General features: G+C 34.9%; 2 protein-coding genes across 2 annotated transcripts; one reads left to right on the forward strand and one right to left on the reverse strand.

Annotated features, from left to right (window-relative positions):
• Positions 1–936: 936 nt before the first annotated feature.
• On the reverse strand, positions 937–4,075 carry LOC126691623 (heat shock 70 kDa protein 1-like). Its single transcript, XM_050386666.1, has 2 exons — positions 3,739–4,075; positions 937–2,906 (listed from the first exon to the last, which is right to left on the reverse strand). The coding sequence occupies exons 1-2, from the start codon at positions 3,950–3,952 to the stop codon at positions 1,180–1,182; spliced, it is 1,941 nt and encodes a 646-aa protein (XP_050242623.1). The 5' UTR covers positions 3,953–4,075; the 3' UTR covers positions 937–1,179.
• A 6,862-nt stretch (positions 4,076–10,937) lies between these two features.
• LOC126691624 (uncharacterized) lies at positions 10,938–16,361 on the forward strand. Its single transcript, XM_050386667.1, has 5 exons — positions 10,938–11,134; positions 12,123–12,330; positions 12,778–13,117; positions 13,920–14,858; positions 15,996–16,361. The coding sequence occupies exons 1-5, from the start codon at positions 11,043–11,045 to the stop codon at positions 16,118–16,120; spliced, it is 1,704 nt and encodes a 567-aa protein (XP_050242624.1). The 5' UTR covers positions 10,938–11,042; the 3' UTR covers positions 16,121–16,361.
• The last annotated feature ends 3,397 nt before the right edge of the window (positions 16,362–19,758 follow it).

Below are 19,758 nucleotides of genomic sequence, written 5' to 3' on the forward strand. Positions count from 1 at the left end.
CACTTCCAAGTTCAACAGGAGAAATAAATTTGTACGTGGTTGGGTTTGGTAATCATTTTGTCCTGCCAAATTCCAGCAGCTCTTCCATTACCAACCCACCATCCGGTCTTGTTTGAGAAGGCTTTTCACCACCGGTACATGAGTAATTGTAAAACGGTAAAACCACAACTTTTGTCATGTGGCAAACGATGAACCATGATTGACATCCTTTCATTTTCACATGAACTGTGAGGTTCAGCCAGCTGTAATTAGTTCTTTTCAAGCTCACCAACTTACCAAGTAAGACTTATTGTGAAAAATAAAAATGTAATAATTCTCTGTTTTCCTGCCAAACTTGAACTAAGAGTGAGTCCGAGTTTGGCTAGCATACCAGCCGACCCTTTGACATATATATTTGTGCTATTGAAATAATAAGGCTTCCACATCTATTTATTTATTTATTAACTATATAAATATATATATATCCTTGTAATTTGCATATATTTAGTGCTAAGTGATATTGGTAGAATACTAGAATGAAATCCTCCAATAAACCAAGCAGGTGCTTTGCACGTGCTGCTAGTGATTTATGATTTAAAAAGAGGCAAAAATAACTAAATTTGGTCCGAGTTTTTAAACTTTAAAGTTAGGCATGAAACTCGCGGACATCAAGCTTAAGGAACAAAGGCCATAAATCTTGCTCCTAACCAAGGTATATTCATTCTCACCAAGGTAAACAACTTTAAGAAGCAGATCAATATTGTCCCGAGCCTCTGCCCACTTCCTCAATTATGAATGAATACAGCAGCACTGAAAAAGTAGATTAGTTCGAAATACTTTTGGTGGGTTTGAACTTGCAACTGATGATGTAGAAGCAAAAAACATCTCCTGTGAATCAGGACTCTTAAAAAACTTTAAAAAAAAAAACACAAAATAGAATAGTTTAAGCAGAATATATGTGTCTAAATGTAAACACTTAATTTAAAAATATAAGAAAGGCCTGGCAATGAAATAGTTCCAGGCATCAATGCCACAATAATCAGTAACAGAAAGTAGTGGCAGCATAGGACATATAAAATAGCTTTGAACAAAATTACCGAGAACTTCAAAGCCCCAATTGAGAGTCAAAATTAAGATAAACAAACAGCTTGAAATTTAAAATAACCGCCTACGATACTATAAGGAATGCCGCTCAGAAATTTAGTCGACTTCCTCAATCTTGGGGCCAGCACCACTTCCTCCAGCAGGTACATCATCATCAGCTCCGGGCATTTCACCACCAGCACCTTGGTACATCTTGGCAATGATTGGGTTGCAGATACTCTCCAACTCCTTCATCTTGTCTTCAAACTCATCAGCCTCTGCAAGCTGGTTGCTGTCTAACCATTGGATCGCCTGCTCAATGGCATCCTCGATCTTCTTCTTATCAGCTGGTGGAAGCTTGGCGCCAATCTTCTCATCCTTCACTGTGTTCCTCATGTTGTATGCGTAATTCTCCAAAGCATTCTTGGTCTCGACCTTCTTTTTGTGCTCTTCATCCTCAGACTTGTATTTCTCTGCCTCTTGGACCATCTTCTCGATTTCATCCTTTGAGAGTCTACCCTTGTCATTGGTAATGGTGATCTTGTTCTTTTGACCGGTTGTCTTGTCCTCAGCAGACACATTCAAGATACCGTTGGCATCAATGTCAAAGCACACTGTGATTTGAGGAACACCCCTGGGAGCAGGAGGGATTCCTGAAAGCTCAAATTTACCAAGCAAATTGTTGTCCCTGGTCCTCGTTCTTTCACCCTCATAGACCTGGATCAACACACCAGGCTGGTTATCGGAATAGGTAGAGAACACCTGTTCCTTCTTTGTGGGGATGGTAGTGTTCCTGGGAATCAACACAGTCATGACACCACCGGCAGTTTCCAAACCAAGGGAGAGAGGGGTAACATCCAAGAGCAGAAGATCCTGCACCTTCTCATTGCCCTCACCGCTCAAAATAGCTGCCTGGACTGCAGCACCATAAGCAACGGCCTCATCAGGGTTGATGCTCTTGCAGAGCTCCTTCCCGTTAAAGAAGTCTTGTAAAAGCTGCTGGACCTTGGGAATTCTAGTTGAACCACCAACAAGGACAGCATCGTGGATTGTGCTCTTGTCCATCTTGGCATCTCTCAAACACTTCTCAACAGGTTCCATACACTTCCTGAAGAGATCCATGTTAAGCTCCTCAAATCTGGCACGAGTAATGGTGGAGTAGAAATCAATTCCTTCATACAAAGAATCAATTTCAATGGTAGTCTGGGCAGTGGATGAGAGAGTTCTCTTTGCCCTCTCACATGATGTCCTCAATCTCCTAAGAGCTCTTGGGTTGCCACTGATGTCCTTCTTGTTCTTCCTCTTAAACTCCTGGACAAAATGATTCACCATTCTGTTATCAAAATCTTCACCACCAAGATGGGTGTCACCAGCAGTGGCTTTCACTTCAAAGATACCCTCTTCAATAGTAAGAAGAGACACATCAAAGGTACCACCACCAAGATCAAAAATCAAAACATTCTTCTCGCCGACACTTGTTGCCTTCTTATCAAGACCATAAGCAATGGCCGCAGCAGTGGGCTCATTAATAATACGCATGACATTAAGACCAGCAATGACACCAGCATCCTTGGTAGCCTGACGCTGAGAGTCATTGAAGTATGCTGGAACAGTGACCACTGCATTCTTGATTTGGAAACCTAGGTAAGCCTCAGCAATCTCACGCATCTTCATTAGAACCATGGATGAGATTTCTTCAGCAGCAAATTGCTTCTCCTCACCCTTGTAGTTGACACAAATCATGGGCTTCTCGCCAGGTCCATTAAAGACCTTGAACGGCCACAATTTAATATCACTCTGAACTGAGGCATCACTAAATCTCCGTCCAATCAACCTCTTGGCATCTGCAAAGGATAGGTACAATATAAGAACAAAACATTGATTATAACAAACAAACAAACAAAACGTTGATTATAACAAACAAACAAAAAAGAGCCAAATTTCAACGAATCAAAATTGATTATTTCACATATATAGTCATCCAACATGCATCGCCAATAATAAAACCCATAACATTGTAAGCTTATTACTTTCCAAATTTCAGATCATTTCAACTAAATTTAGATTCCATATAATTGATTATAATAAACCTCTCCAATCATTGAAGTTCATGGACAATAAGCTTACAAACTAATGTGTCACTGATCAGCAATTTGTAACAGTTTTAGTATTTTCTTTCTAGAAAACCATTACATCTTAATAAAACTAACATTAACCTTCGATTCAATAAACAGTATTAACACAGGACATAAATCATGATTTCTCTTGAATCTAAGACTACCTATTTGAATTAACAATTATTTACAGCCTCTCGATTACTTTGTTTACTTAAGCAACTACTTTGATCATAAGTAAATACGTGTTTCATTAACAGAATCACAAAAAACATCAAATCTAACGCCAAAGATGAACATCAAAACTATCATACCGAACTTGCAAATAGCATGTCATCAGCAACAACAAAAACTCAGATCTAAAACACAAGTAAAAACAAACAACACAGAATAGTAGATCGGGAGAGCTCAACACAAAGCTAGATAGATCCACAAGCTTCAGTTATAATCAACAAAGATATATATATATATTCACATAAAACAACAAGTCAAGTCAAGTCAAGTCAAAAAAACATGCTATTTTCAGATCTATGAAGCAGTGAACTGAACTCAGAGATCTTACCGAAGACGGTGTTGGTAGGGTTCATGGCGACCTGGTTCTTAGCCGCATCACCGATCAAACGCTCCGTATCGGTAAAAGCGACGTAAGACGGCGTCGTTCTGTTACCCTGGTCATTAGCTATGATCTCAACACGGTCGTGTTGCCATACTCCGACGCAGGAGTAAGTGGTTCCGAGATCGATTCCGATCGCCGGTCCTTCTCCCTTTCCGGCCATTATAATCTTCCTATTAGTTGTGTCGACGAAGAAGAATTTAATAGAAAAGTAAAAAAGAGATCTGAGTAAGAGCTAAAAAGAATAGTAGTACAAACAGCTAGGGTTTGAAAGTAAGAAAAAGCATCGTGGAGCTCTGTTTATATAGTGTAAGGGTTAAGAATTCGAGAATGTTCTATCGCACTATAGTATTGGAGCCGTCCGATTTTCGTGTGGGAACCAACGGTTTCAGATTTGTCTAGATGAGGTGCCTTCCTTCGCCGCTCAGTGCTTTATTGACTTGTGTGCTTCCGCGTCAATTCCCCCCTCTTCATACGATTTCCACTTTCTAGTTCCTTCCCATCACCGACCAAAATTAAAATCATTAACATTTTTTTGAATTTTTTTATTCTTTGGGTAATAAGTAATACTATACATAAATTATTACCGTTGGAATTTGTCTGATTTACCCTCTTGACATTAGACAATAGATTTCAAAATTGTCTGATCTACTCCATTTAACTTTCTTTCTTTTTTTTTTTTTTTTTTTTTTTTTTTTTTTTTTTTTTTAAGTTACTTGGCATTGTTAAAAATTCTCTTGTTGCTTCATCATTTATCTCTTACTAGTGCATCACTCATGCATATGTACGGTACAATTAAAAAAAATTATAATCATATATATATGGATCCAAATTATACTTGCTATTTTTTATTTTAATTTCTTTTTGATATATACATGAGTTTACTCTTTCTTTTTTTCTTTCTTTTCTATTGAGTTTTTGATGATTTATTTATATTAGACCCTTCGTCTTTTGCACCTTATTAACTCACCTAGAACATAATTTTTTTTTAAAAAAAAAACCTAAATAGAACATGTGACGCAAAATTAAACAACAATTGAAATCCAACTTGAAAACTAATTTTATCTCAAAAAAAAAAACTTGAAACCTAATTGGATTTTCTCTTAACTTTACCTATTAATATATATAGGATTTTACTAATGTGTGCCCTAAGGGCACACATTAATTTCCATTTTTGGAAAAAAAATTTCTCGATAATTAAAAAAGTAATGACAGCTTTTTCAATTCTCAAGAAAATGTTTCCAAAAATAGAAAGTTTAACGTGTGCCCTTAGGGCACACATTAACCGGACCCATATATATATATATATAGAGAGAGAGAGAGAGAGAGAGAGAGAGATGTTATTTATCTACCATTGATTACCTAAACACTCCTTTGCATAGCAGTGACAAACGTTACATAACACGGTTTAAAATTTCTTGTGATACTTTCTTTTCTATCAAACTTTGATGGTTATTTATTTATCATTAATTATTTAGACACTCTTTTGCGTTTGTGATTGCTATAATAAAATTCCAATGAAACTGGTGCAATCCAAATAAGTTGTTAGAATAGTAAGGAACTTTCAAAGGATGTTCAAGGAAAACAATCTTTCTCTCTCTCAGAGATAAGTATAAGTGTGCGTTTGGATATAACGTTTTGCATGTTTTGCATTTGGCGTTTGAATAGTGGGACCCATGGCACTATACACGTTTTAGCCATTCATGCAGTTTGTCCATCCTTGCTAGGATCCACGTGTACTTTTTGTGGCATTAATACCACATTTCAGCCACTGTGCACTGTGCACGTCTCAACATTTATTTGCGTAATAGTTTGTCCATCTTTACTAGGATCCATGTGTGCACTGTTTAGTCTAGTTTTAAAATTATTTGCTACTATATTTTCAGTTTTTAACAAAATAAGCGGTATCCAAACAGACCCTAAGTCTACTCAATTTATATTTGTAGAGTTTTTGACGCATTGTTTGGAATAATTTTAGGCACTATTAGCTCCAAGAGCTTCTATTCCAATAGGACCTGCAACATTATTATTCCAATTACAATGTAATAGGCGTGTATTGTATGTCTTTTATGTTTAGAAAGCAAATTTAATATTTTTGAAAAGTCTTAATAATTTATGATATTAGCCCCAATCTCAAGAATAATTCTTATATTTTACTCTTTTTTTATTTATTTACATTTTAGTTATTATTTTTAACTTCACACCTCAGTATTATTTTTTCTCAAAAAAATCTTACAAAATTTTAAAAAACAATTAAGAAATATTTGAATACAATTAAATATTTTCACATAAATATACATCAAAGAAAATCTACTTAGTTTTGTTTGTATGTAGATTGGTACCGAGGTATAGCCTGCAAATAACTATATTTTTAATATCAAAGTTTTTGTAGAAAACACAGATAAAAATGTATTAAATATTTTTATTAAAAGAATGCATATATATATATATATATATATATTTTTTTTTTCTAAGTTGATTATGACTGCGATTGGTTCTAAATCTCTTTCATATGGACCTATCACTTATAGTCGGTCACATGGATAGCTATAACAATAATTGTAATATTTTATGTAATTCTAGAATTTTTGTTAACTAAAACTGCACTTTCCTACATCAAATGCCAAACTTTTTCTTTTTTTTGATAACACATCAAATACAAAATTGATCATAAGTGTATAGCTTATCATATAAAAAAAAAGACCGTAGGAAGATTCAAGAATAAGGCAATGACTTTGTTATAAAAAAAAAAAAATAAGGCAAAGACTTTGATATATTTTAATAGTAGAGAATTTAAAATTTTAAAATGACTGTATTGAGCAAAACATGTAACACGTCAGGAGGAGGAGGAGGAGGGATTAAGATGGAAATCTAGTGATGGGGGAAAAATCAGAGAAAAAAGTTGGCCGTCATTGGGTGTGACGTAATGGGCAAATGCAGATGTGCACATTTGCGAGAGAGAGAGCGTTGTGATTGGTGGGGGTAGCGCCTAAGGAAGATTCTTAGGAAAAAGCACGAGACGTCGACGAAGACTTTCGCTTTCCCTTGCTGGCTTTGCTCGCTAAATAAATGGCCTTATAGTATAGGCCACGCAACGAACATTGTGGGGAGGGGACCACACATTTCAAAAATATTCTGGCTGGGGTTACCGACTTCACTTCTATTCTCTCACCTCGATCGGCCTTGTTTTAGCCTTATATATTGGGCTCATCCTGGCCCATATATATAAGGCTAAAGAAAGAAAGAAAATGACAGCATTTCCCTTGACTTCCTCTTCTTCTTTTATATATATTTTTTTATTTTTTTTAAAGGTAATTTCAACTTATGATATCTGTTCCTGATGATAATTATTATCATCAGATCAAAACACGAATCGGTTTTGGTGTAGGTGGGAATTGAACCCAAATCTTTTATTTAACTATTAAAAAATTTATCAGTTGAGCTAATTGAAACTCACCCCTAATTTCCTCCTATATTTAGTAGGATCAGGGATGTGCGACACGTAATATTTATTTAATTTTTAATTGTCACGTGTCTTATATCTAAATAAAAATAGAAAGAAAATTGAAAGATTCAATAAGAGGGACATGTTATCTTGCTATGTTTGATTGGTTCATTGCTTGGCTAAGTAGATTTGGAACGAGTAGGATATTTGTTTGATCATTTTCCTTTGTAATAACTAGGCGAAAATAGCCAAATAGCACATTTTTGCATATTATGTTGCAATCTACCATTGTTTCATAAATATATAGAGATTTAACACTTTTTAAATACTCGAGTTTGGTAAAATCAAGTTTTTCATGGTACTCGAGTTCCATAAACTCAAGTACTATGGAAAAATTTTGAAAGTTTTTTATGGTACTCGAGTTTATGGAACTTGAGTACCATAAAAAATTTTCAAAATTTTTCAGAGTATATTTTTCAAAGAACTCGAGTTTTTAGAACTCGTATTTCACAACAAACTCGAGTTTCACAAACTCACAATTTTTGCCGAAATAACTACCTCAAATTACGAATAGTTGTGAGATTCCAGATTTTCCATTAGAACATACGCACAAGTACAGCAGAGGCATCAAGTTCAAACTTAAGTGAGCTGATTCACAAAGGCAGGGCCTATTTTATATTTGTATTCCATCCCTACAGGCCCATTATTCCACAAACATATCCCAACTATTCTTGAAGAGGTGGAGAACGTAGAACCCAACCCATTCCCCCAAAGCCCACTTCAGTATCACTTCAGCCTAAACTTTTTAATTTAATTAAAATTTTTTTTTTGGGAGAAAGGTAATTCCACTTCAACCATCTTTTTTTTGAGAGTATTAAATATTTTTAACACACACGGAGAGAGGAAAGAAGGTCTTAAAAGTATTTATAGTGGTGTATATTCAAAAGGGCATACTTCAACCAAAACTCAAGCGACAAAATTAGTATTTTTTTTCCGCACCTTGAAATAGAAACGAATATTAATAATTTAATACCAACACTAATATATTTATTTCTTTTAATTATTGTTATTTGTTATTACTAATACTAACATCCTGCAGTGCTATACAGCTCTTCTCTTTTTTATTTTTTTATTTTATTTTATCGTATTGTCTAATATTTTGTTCAGAATAAGTAACAAGTTAGATAGTTAGATGTAAAAGAGTTTGTAATGTTTTGGTAGTTATATCTATGAATTAATAAAACGTGGGGTATGGTGTTTAGATAGGTTTAAGAGATTCTTTACCATCGACTATTTGACCTTATCTTTAAAATAACTAAAAATATCGATTTCCTTAAAGTTTACTCAACGAGCACTTTTAGATTCTTAAACTTTTGGAGTCAAAACAAAAAGTGTTTAGAGCATTATACAGTGTTTAGGGTTTTTTTTTTTTTTTTTTTTTTGGGGAGGGCGGGGTTGATTTTGGAGGTATGTATGATGTGAAAATGGTGATTGGAAGGTTAAACCATTTGCTGATGAGATTATCTTCTAACATATTTAAAGTTTTCAAGTTCCAACTACTTATCCTTTTTTACAAAGAAAATTTATCAAAATCTCAAAAACAATAATTATCTTTAGAATTTATTTGCTCCATTTTATTACACTATTGTCTAGAATTTAAACCAAAGAAATGTTGGTATGTAATTTGAAGGATCAGTTGTTGTAATGTCGAGGAGATTTGGATGAACTCAAAATTTTTTTTTTTTTTTGGAGAATCTGGATGAACTCAATTTGATGGTGTGTTGCAAAACAAATAAATATCAAAAGACCTTTGTGATACTGATATGGCAATCCGAATTTGATTACAATGACATAAAATGGTAAATATGAATAAATCTTATTTTTAATGTTTTTAATAATGGCATGCTTATAAGAAAAATCTGATTTGTCATTCAATTGAATGATCACATAAATAATTCTAAAAAAAGAAAAGAAAATAATGATCACGTAAAAATGATCTATTATGTTTAATTTTCTATCTAGATGAGTTGCATAATTCATGAAATAAATATGTACATTAATTCCTAAAAGATTGATTTATGTAGGATAAGGTAGATGCCAAACACATTTGCATCTCGTAAGTTGTAAACTAGCATCCTTCCTTGGATTAATAGTTCAAGGCAATGCTTTTGCAATGTAATTTTTACATTTTAAACTTGAAATTATAGCCATGTGATTTTTCTTTATATTGTTGCAAATAAATAAAGTATTGTAATTGTAATTTTTCATTTTATCATGTAACATGAAATTTTAATGGAATAAAGGTGTGTTTTATTTATTTTCTCAATTTACTTGTCTTTATTTCTTAATAAAACAAGCTACCACTCCAAATCTAAAACACTCATCTAGAGATTAGATAGGTTGGTTGGTTGAGTCATCACAACAAACTCATTTGACCTTTTTGGTTCTCATAGATATTGAGGATAATACAAATTTTGTTATACAAGTATTATCATCAATTATTAAAAAAATAATTGTAACATTTTAGTAGAAAAAAAAAAGGTAATTAGGAAATTTATATAATAATTTATTTATCATATTGTTAAAATAAAATTGTAATTGACTTTAGAAATTTTCAAATCTCTTAAACAAAAAAAATAGATATAAGCTTCTTCTAAAAAATAATAAAGGGTCAATTGGATAAGGTTTTTCTCTAGTTTGGAGAAAAATCCTTCAAACTCTTCATATATGTTTTTATTGGATGAAAATTGTGAAAATCTAACCATTGAATTGCATTTTCTTTATACTTTTAACACGCATGTAAATTTCGTTCAAATCGGATGCTATTTACTATTAGATCAATAAATTTATTTTTTATACATAATTTTAAACCAAAAAAACTTGAAATTTAAACATTTGATTGATGAAATATTTATAGATCTTTAACCTTATTGAAATTTTGGAAACGTGGATGATATAAAAAGAACATGTAATCCAACGATTAGATTATCAAAATTCACATTCAGTACAAAAATAAAATGAGAAGTTTGAAGGCTATTTTTCCAAAATTCACATGCAATCTTTACTCATTTGATCTTTGTGGCACTCATAGACATTAAAGATAACACAAATTGGACTAAGTTTAGTTAGAAAATTGGTCGGAGGTGAATTTTGACAAATCCATCATTGGGTTACATTTTTTTCTTATATCTTCTATACTTGCAAAATTTCTAGAAAATTAAAGATCAATTATTATGTTATCAATAAATTGTTTAAATTGCAAGTTTTTATAGTTTAAAATTATGCATAAAATATAAGTTTATAGATTATATAGTAAATAATATCCAATTGACACCAAATTCGACACGTGTATCAAAGGCATAAAAAATATACAATTCAACGATTAGATTTTTAAAATATATAGTAACAACTACAACTAATTTTGTAGTTAAATTTTATTCATACAAATTTTGTTATACAAGTATTATAATCAATTATAAAAAAAGTAATTGCAACTTTTTATTAGGAAAAAAAAAGTAACCAGGACATTTATATATTAATTTATTTATCATATAGTTACAATAACATTGTAGTTGACTTTATAATTTTTCAAATCTCTTCAACTAAAAAATGGATAGTAAAAGATAATGTGTCAAAATTCCATTCCATAGGTAATTTCTAATTTGATAATTTTACCTTTTATTTATTTATTTTCACTTGGTCTGCGGCATCTCGGAACTCGGAAGACTATTAACTTCAGTACTGGTTTCCCTTCCCCAACATAACTTCATCTATACCCCAAAGCCACTCTAATCTGAACTCACTCAAAATGGGAACAATCAGTGAGGCAGAGTGTGCCTTAGAACTCGAGGCCATGAGCAAGGAAGACTCATCATGGCACCCTTGCCAGGTCTCTTTTAGGTGAGACCAAAATACTCATCGCTTTTTATTATTTTATTTCCTTTGTTTTGTGGTCATGGGCATCTCCCAAAAATAAAAAAGTTGATCAGTTTAGGATACCCAAAAATAGAAATTATTGTTAGTGATTGATTTTAGTTATGTGGGTTTTATTTTTTATGTAAGTAAAGTGATTGTATTTTTAGTTATGTGTGTGGGTGTTTATGGGTTTTGTTTTTCTCTGCATTGATGATTTTTTTGGGTGTAAAATATATGACTGCATTTTTAAATTTTGTTTTTGATCAACAAAAGAGGATAGTAGATATATATAAGGAAACTTTGTAATGACTAAAATGTGTGATCATTGTGAGTTAATGTGTGTATCTAAAAGATGCTAGAGTAAAAATCTCTACTTCTTTATAACATGGACAATATTATCTATTTATTTAACTTTTTTTTATTTATGATTTTTTCATTTATTTTTGTACCATATCTGAAGTGAATAGAATGAGTTTTGATCTATTTATTTTCCTGTTTATGTTTTCCTCAATTTCTTTACTTTCTGATGACAACAAACCTTAAATTGGAACAAAAGAAAGGAAATAAAATAAAAATGAGTACATTTTTTTTGTGTGGATAATTTGATAGTTGGGGGGGGGGGGGGGGGTGCGGGGATTTGAACCATGGATATCTTCGTCAAAAACACCAATTGAGCAGCTCAACCTGAGCTACAAGGCTCTTGGAAAAAGAGTACATTTTTTGTTTGGAAGGAGTGGGATATTCAATGAGAATATGTAGGGAGGACTCGATGAATATTTAACATGGTTTACAGTTCCTCGCTGAACTGGAAAGATTTGGGAGGGAGAATAATTGTAACACCATAAAAAGCTTTAGTGCAAAAGTTACCTTAAGCCTGTTATTTGCATTTCCTTTATTACAATCAATTTCAAAAGTTCACCAACTTAGATATTCAGAAAAAATGTTTGAGTATGCTCCCTGATTGTGCGCTCAGCTCTGCTGAAGATGGTCTTCTTATAGAGTTTGGGAGCCAAGAGTTGGAGGATATGCTATTGCAGGATGAGGAAACTCTTACGTGTCTCCGCTTCCGTTCTACTCCTCTTCAAGGTGATGACTGCACGCACATTGAAGAAGGAGAGCATGTTCTTGCCACCCATAAATCACAATTTAAGAGCCGCTTCTATGATGCCAAGGTGGAAAAGGTACATTTCCTCTCCTTCTAGGGTAATTGCATGGAAAAATAGTAAGGATCTCTTTTGTTGACAGTAGGAGAGTGGGATCCATAAAGAGTGGACCAACAAGAACTGGTTGATAGCTTTTTCCTTTTTGGATTGGTAAATTAACATGCAATTGGTGAGTCTTGGACCTATGATCTCACCCTCCACTTTGCTCTTAAAAGATGTTGTTTTAGCTAGAGCTCATTGACAAGAATGGGTTCATAGTTTCAAGTGGGATTTGGAAATATTGTAATATATAATGGAAGATCACCCATTTCACCAAAGAAGAAAGGAAAGAGTCAACTATGTGAAATACAGTGCAGGTTTCTGTGTGTGTATTGAAGTTTTTGTTATTTTTAAATGTGAGATGCATAATTTTTAGAAATGCTGTTTTCTAATTCTGTTCACATCCCAACAAATAATAATTATCAGGTAGTGAGAGTACGACACTCAAAGAAGATTTATTGTAGATGCACTTTCACTATCAAATGGCTTCACCAAGATCTGGAAGGAGAAGCCTTCACTGTCCCATCTAATTCAATCATGAAACTAGCAACTAAAAGCATAAATGACCATCCTGCTGTTGCCGTTTTCTTGAAATCAGTAAAACAGATGCGCTCATCCTGTGCATCTCTTTTTCCGACTGTGCTCGAAGAAACTGATGGTGAAATGGACATCAATAAATTGCTAGAAAAGCAGATAGAAGATATCAGCAATTCAGCCACTGAATCCAAGGAGAAAATGTCAAAAGACATTTTATTAGAGATTAAAGGTGGGCATGCTACATGACTACTTTAACAATTTGATCAATTCAAGCATCTTGTTGCAGTTTTCCTTCTAATTCCATTCTCTCTCTCTCTCTCTCTCTCTCTCTTATTTTTATTTTTAAAGAGGTGGGGGAGGGGGGTTGTGAGACAGTGGGAGGGTGTTGGTGTATTGGGTGAAGACTCTGTTGGTGCATTTGCTCAAGATACTATCTTACATCTAAAGCCTCAAACCTAAAACACCCTTCTTAAGTATTGCAACAGAGGGGTTCAAGTGATAGCTCAATGGTATTGGCATCCTTATGGTGTCTAATGTCTTTAATTCGAACCCCACCTCCCCCGCTATCTACCTATCCAAAAAAAAAAAAAAAGTATTGCAACAGAAATGCCACACCTTTATACCTTCAAGCATATAGGCATCACTAAGTATATAGTCCATGCCATAAAGTAATGATGGTCAAATGAGTCTGTACTATCTGTTTTCGATGTGATATATATATATATATTATTTATTTATATTTATAACATGTTTTTGTATGATGTTACTCTTTCATCTGGGTATGGAAATATTAATATAGCTTGCCTCACACATTTCTTTACACCTTAGCTACCCTAGATTTTTTTTTATGTTAAAATCAACAATGAGGCTTTGAAGGCTTAACTAAGCGAACAGCAATACAAAAGCTCAGGTATTAAGCTGTGCTTGCAAGGCACGCCTTCTAATATAAGATGATAAAAGAGTTCTACCTTATCCTATTTAATGTTATAAGATGTTGCAAATGTCATTTATGTTCCTTCTTGTGAATGCAGTTGATAACAAGGGACATATACAACCCAACACTGTTTCAGTATGTGAAGTAAGCATTTCACATGCTCAAGCTCCTCATGGTCAGAATCAGTTGAATAGGTCAACACAGAATTCAAGTAAACTGCCAATAGATTTGCAAGTCAAGGATCAACCATCAGCTGCTGCTTCCATCCAAGAAGAGCTTCCAGAAAACAGGTCCCATCTCAGTCCTCTTGCTGCTCGTGCAGCTCTGGCCTCATTAATGTCAACTAATCACATGCGTATTGCTCTGGATGGGACTAAAATGTTCAATTCCTCTGGCTTAATTGACATGCCTATGAAGGATAAAGTTTCCTCAGAAATATTAGATGCTTCCATTCCTGTCACTTCAGCCTCTGACAAAGTGGGAAATCCACTCATCTCAACTGAAAGTATGTCTCAACTAGTGGATTTATCTTCTGGAATAACAACCAAGGTCAATAAGAGTGGCAAAAAAGAATCAGAACTCACTAATTCTGAAGTGACTTTAAAATGTTCAAAAAGAGAGAGGAATGTTAGCCAGCCTACTAAAGCTGCTAGAATAACTCGTTCAGCAGTTCAGAAAGTTACAGTAATGCAAAATGAGGGTTTTCAAATAGAGACTTGTTCTGAAGAAATGAAGTTAATGGCTACAACCAACAAGAGAAGGCTTACTCGTTCTACAGTTAGTGAAGAAAAGAAAAACGTGGTTATGGAGGTCAAACAAGTGTTGGAAGAGAAACAGACAAGTCATAATAGAGAGTCATGTTCCCCTGAAGGAAGACTCTCTGTTCCTGAGAGCAATGTTTCTAAAAAGAGCAGTGTTGTATCAAAAAAGAAGAAAGCAAACTCTTCACTGCTTGATGCTGAGATTAATATCCCTGATGAGGAAAGAAATAAAAGGCAGAGTTCCTGTGAAGTCAAAACCACTCAGCAAAGTGAAGGTTATGTAAACGAACTCAAAGTGTGGTCTATTATTGTTTTTGTTTTTCACATCCAACTTTGACAATTCTAATTATCCAACCCTGATCCCAATTGCTACACATCTGTTATACAAGTTTTGTTTTTATGTTTCGAATGTTTGCAAAAACATCTGCAAATTTTTTCTCATTACTTCAGTTACATTCTGGGCTTCCAATACCCTTTAGTATCTTCAAGACATAGCCAAGAAGTATTTTTAGAACACTCTGAATATTACTAACCAATTATACCAATTTTTAGTTTAGGTACAAGTAACCCAATTTTTGTTGTGGAAAGTACTACAGGTCAATGATCTTGAATAAGAATATTTTGTGGCTGACTAGACTTGCTTCTCTAGTATGCATTTTTCCTCCTAGTATCCCAAGTCAAATCTTGAATATTTACCTGCTTATTTCTGATCTTCTAACCACATTTTTGTTACAAGTAGCTTCCAAACTTGTAATATACTTCCCATCCTGTCATAAATCTGATTTAATTTTATGCTTTAAATTTCCCCTGCACCAGATTTATGTTGCTGCATTTTGCTACTAGTTTTCTGTGTATTGCTATTGTTGATTCAAGCTAGAGTAATAGTTGGCTTCATGGGTGATATATATCAACTCATGATTTACGTTAAGTGGTCTAGGATCCACTAAGTCACAATTTATTTCTAGTGCAATTCAACCAATCTGTGTTTAACCTTGATAAAATTTTACTGTGTAATTTCCAAAAAGAAGTAAAAACTGGTTGGATGATGCACATCTGATTGTGCCAAAGTTGAGGATGTAGCACTAAACCATCAGTCACACATACCCATCTTGTTGACTATATTCTGGGTGAGTGGTGCATTTATTTATGCTTATTTGTTTGGACAATATGATAGCATTGCCCACGAGCAAGGCTCTCTGAGGCACCATTAAGACAAGGGATAATTTGAGCCCTTCCTGGGGGTGTGGGATATACTGCCACCAGGCTTTTCCACCCAAGCTAGATTCAGCCTTAATGCTTGTGTAACTTAGAAACAGCTTATAGCAACTATACTAAACTGAGAGTTTTTCTCTCTTTAAGAATATTTTTGTTTTAAACTTCGCAACGATTTCATATGTAGTACAATATTGCAGGCAAAGATTCAGGCAATAGTCAAGGCCAGAAGAGGAAGTCAACTTCTTCCAAGAAGCAAGAGCCGCCACGGTTTTCTCCCAGACTACGGTATCTCCCTCGGACTCGCTCACAAGGCAAGCGTTAGCAGATCCTTCATCAGAATAGTGCAAAATAGAAGTTCCAGCAATACAGCAATAGCAGAACTGGTTAGTGGTAATACTTGTCTTCTTTTGATGCTGTCTTGCTTTACATATTCTCTAGTAAGAAAGGGAGGACCAGGATATTATATGGGACTTTGACAAGCTAGGCTTGTTTGTATGGGGATCATGAAGAATATTTCCATGAAGTGGATGATTGAGGTGAATATATCAAGTAAAATTTTAACACATGGACTCTTCTAGCCATCTGTTTGTGCTTTTCCCTCTTCTTCTTCTTTTATTATGTTGTGCAGAATGAGCTTTAAATGGAAGTAGACAATTGAACGACACTATTCCTTAAAGAAAAAAACAAGGGGAAAAAGAAAAAAGACAAAATACTGCTTGAGGGATATATGATTCTAACTTGAGGTTAGTTTTGTAGCCCCAAAAAGGTCAATGTTATTTTCCATACAAATTTACACTAGTAAGAGTTTTTTTTTTTTTTTTTTTTTGATAGGTAAGAAAGTAATACTATGACTAGAAGAGAAAAAAAGATACAAAGAGTTCACGGTAGTGAACAAAAAACCACAATGACAAAAAGAAATAAAGGAATCAACATCCTATTCTAAGAGACAAAAGAAAATCAATAATAGTAGAACAATCCGAAAGACCCTAACACTGAGACCAATCGAAAAGAGTCCATTGGCGCAAATCTAACAATTGAGCCATTGATTTCTCAATATCCTCAAAAGAACACTGATTACGTTTAGTCCAAATAGCCCACTTCAAACAACATGGTACCAAATTCCAAATATCGGAATTATATTTCCCAAGCTAATGGTGCCAACAACAAAGTAAGTCTACAACCGAACCTGACATGACCCAATCAATCCCAAACAGCTGAATCATATGCATCCTCATAGAATGAGCTAACGAACAGGAAATAAGAAGATGATCCACAGATTCCTCGTTACAACAGCACATACAACAACGATTTGGCAATGGGCGACCACGAAGCATAAGAGTATCTAAAGTGAGAATTTGGCCATGGTCTGCTGTCCACATAAAAAAATGCCACCCTTTTAGGAACCTTTACTTTCCATATACCCTTCCTAGAGAAACTAGAAGGAGTAACATTTCAAATCTTATGATAAAAAGACCGAGTGTCAAAGGCTAGAAAGGGAGATGGAGGTAGTTATTGAACGACGGAAGAAAGTAGAGGCTAACCAAAAGGTAGCCTCCTCAAAGGGTAAAGGGAAAAGAGAGCTGAGGAATTTAATTTCCTTGGTTAATTATGATGGGTGATAGGGTGTTGGTAGTGTAGTAGAAGTAGTTGTGGGGAATTGTTAGTATTAATGAAGTTGAAAATGATTTCTTGGAATGTTAGAGGATTAAATGACTCCCAGAAACGTTTGGTTGTTAGAAATTTGTTACGGGAATGGAAGTGTGATGTTATCTGCTTTCAAGAAACAAAGCTTGTCGGCATTGATAGACAGATGGTTTGCAGTTTGTGGAGTTGTCTGTATGTGGATTGGGTAGTTCTAGATGCTAATCAGACGGCTGGGGGAGTCTTGATTATGTGGGATAAAAGGGTTTTAGAAAAGTTAGAGGTTCTGGTGGGTTTGTTCTTGGTGTCAGTTCAATGGAAAGGGGTGGAGGATGGTTTTATTTGGGCTTGTTCAGGGGTGTATGACCCAAATGACAACAATTTGAGGGGTTATATGTGGGATGAGTTGGTTGGTATTTAGCAATACTGGAATGTTCCCTGGTGTTGTTTTGGGGATTTTAATGTTGTCCGCTTTCCTAGTGAACGGAGGGGTGGATCTTGACTTACCTCGGTTATGGAAAAGTTTTCTGAATTTATCGAGGACCTTAATTTGATAGACTTGTCTTTGGAGGGAGGGAGTTATACATGGTCCAGTGGTATGAACCAGCCATCCATGTCTAGGATTGATAGAGCTCTGGTGTCACATGACTGGGAGCAACACTTTTCGGATGTGATCCAACGGATTCTACCATGACCTATTTCAGATTATTTCCCAATTCTTTTAGAGGCAGGGGGTATGGCGAGGGGGAAAAGTCCCTTCCGGTTTGAGAATATGTGGTTGAAAATGGATGGTTTTGTTGATAAAGTTGATTCATGGTGGAATCGTCATTCTTTCTTGGGTACACCTAGTTATGTGTTCGCCAAAAAATTGAAAGCTTTGAAAGAAGACATTATTCAGTGGAATCGCCAAGAATTCGGTAATGTTGACTGCAAGAAGAAAGAATTATTGGGGGCTTTAGTGACGCTAGATGGTAAGGATGGGGCTCTTGGACTCACTAAAACAGAGATGTTTGAGAGAAACGAAGTGAGATCGCAAATAGAGCATCTTCTTTCTCTAGAGGAGATCTCATGGAAACAAAAATTGAGGATGTTGTGCATTAAGGAGGGTGATCATAATACTAAGTTCTTCCACAAGATGGCTAACTCCCATAGAAGGCATAATCATATGAGTTTCTTAGAAGTGGATGGGGTGATTTATGAGGAAGGAGCAGAAGTGGCTGATCAGGTAGTTCAATTTTATAAAACTCTGTATCAAGAGTCTGAAGAGTGGAGACCTTTTGTGGAAGGTCTAGAGTTTGATCAAATTGAGGAGGCGGAGAGGGGCTGGATGGAGAGGAGGTTTGAGAAGGATGAGATAATACAAGTGGTTAGAAATATGGAAAGGGATAAAGCTCCAGGTCTAGATGGCTTTTCTATGGCATTTTTCCAACACTATTGGAGAGTGGTAGAAAGTGATGTTCCAGTAGTTTTGAAGAGTTCTATCAGCACTGTAAGTTTGAGAAATCTCTAAATGCTACCTTTTTAGTTTTAATCCTTAAGAAGAATGATGCCTTTAACATTCGAGATTTTAGACCTATTAGTTTAGTGGGGAGCTTGTATAAGATCTTGGCCAAGGTTTTGGCTAATCGATTGAAAGTGGTGCTAGATCAATTGATATCTGAATCTCGGAATAATTTTGTGGGAGGTAGACAAATCCTTGATTCAATTCTCATTGCCAATGAGTGTGTGGACAGCCGGACGAAGAGTAAGATTCTTGGGGTGATCTGTAAGTTAGATATTGAGAAAACATATGACAATGTGAATTGGGAGGCTCTTTTGAAGTTGATGAAGAAAATGGGCTTTGGGGAGAAATGGTGCAGCTGGATTCGAACTTGTATCTCGACAGTGCAGTTTTCTGTGTTAGTTAACGGGTCTCCAGCTAATTTCTTTGGCAGCTTTAGAGGTTTGAGACAAGGGGATACTATCTCCCATGATATTTTTAATTATGATGGAGGTGTTTAGTAGGATGGTGAAGAGAATGGAGGGACAAGGATTACTTAGTGGCTTTAAGGCAGATGGCAGGAGGGGCAGATGGGAATGTGTTTCGCATTTGTTGTTTGCGGATGATACCATTTTGTTCTGTGAGGCAGCGGTGGAGCAAATCCTACATATTCGATTGTTGCTAATTTGTTTTTAGGCTGTGACCGATTTGAAGGTGAACGTAGCTAAGAGCAAAATGGTTCCTATAGGAGAGGTAAATAATGTGCATGCTTTGGCAGAGATATTGGGTTGTAGGGTTGGGACCCTGCCTATGACTTATCTTGGTATGCCGTTGGGGGC

This window comes from Quercus robur, chromosome 7, assembly GCF_932294415.1.
Source record: "Quercus robur chromosome 7, dhQueRobu3.1, whole genome shotgun sequence".
Lineage (NCBI taxonomy): Eukaryota > Viridiplantae > Streptophyta > Magnoliopsida > Fagales > Fagaceae > Quercus > Quercus robur.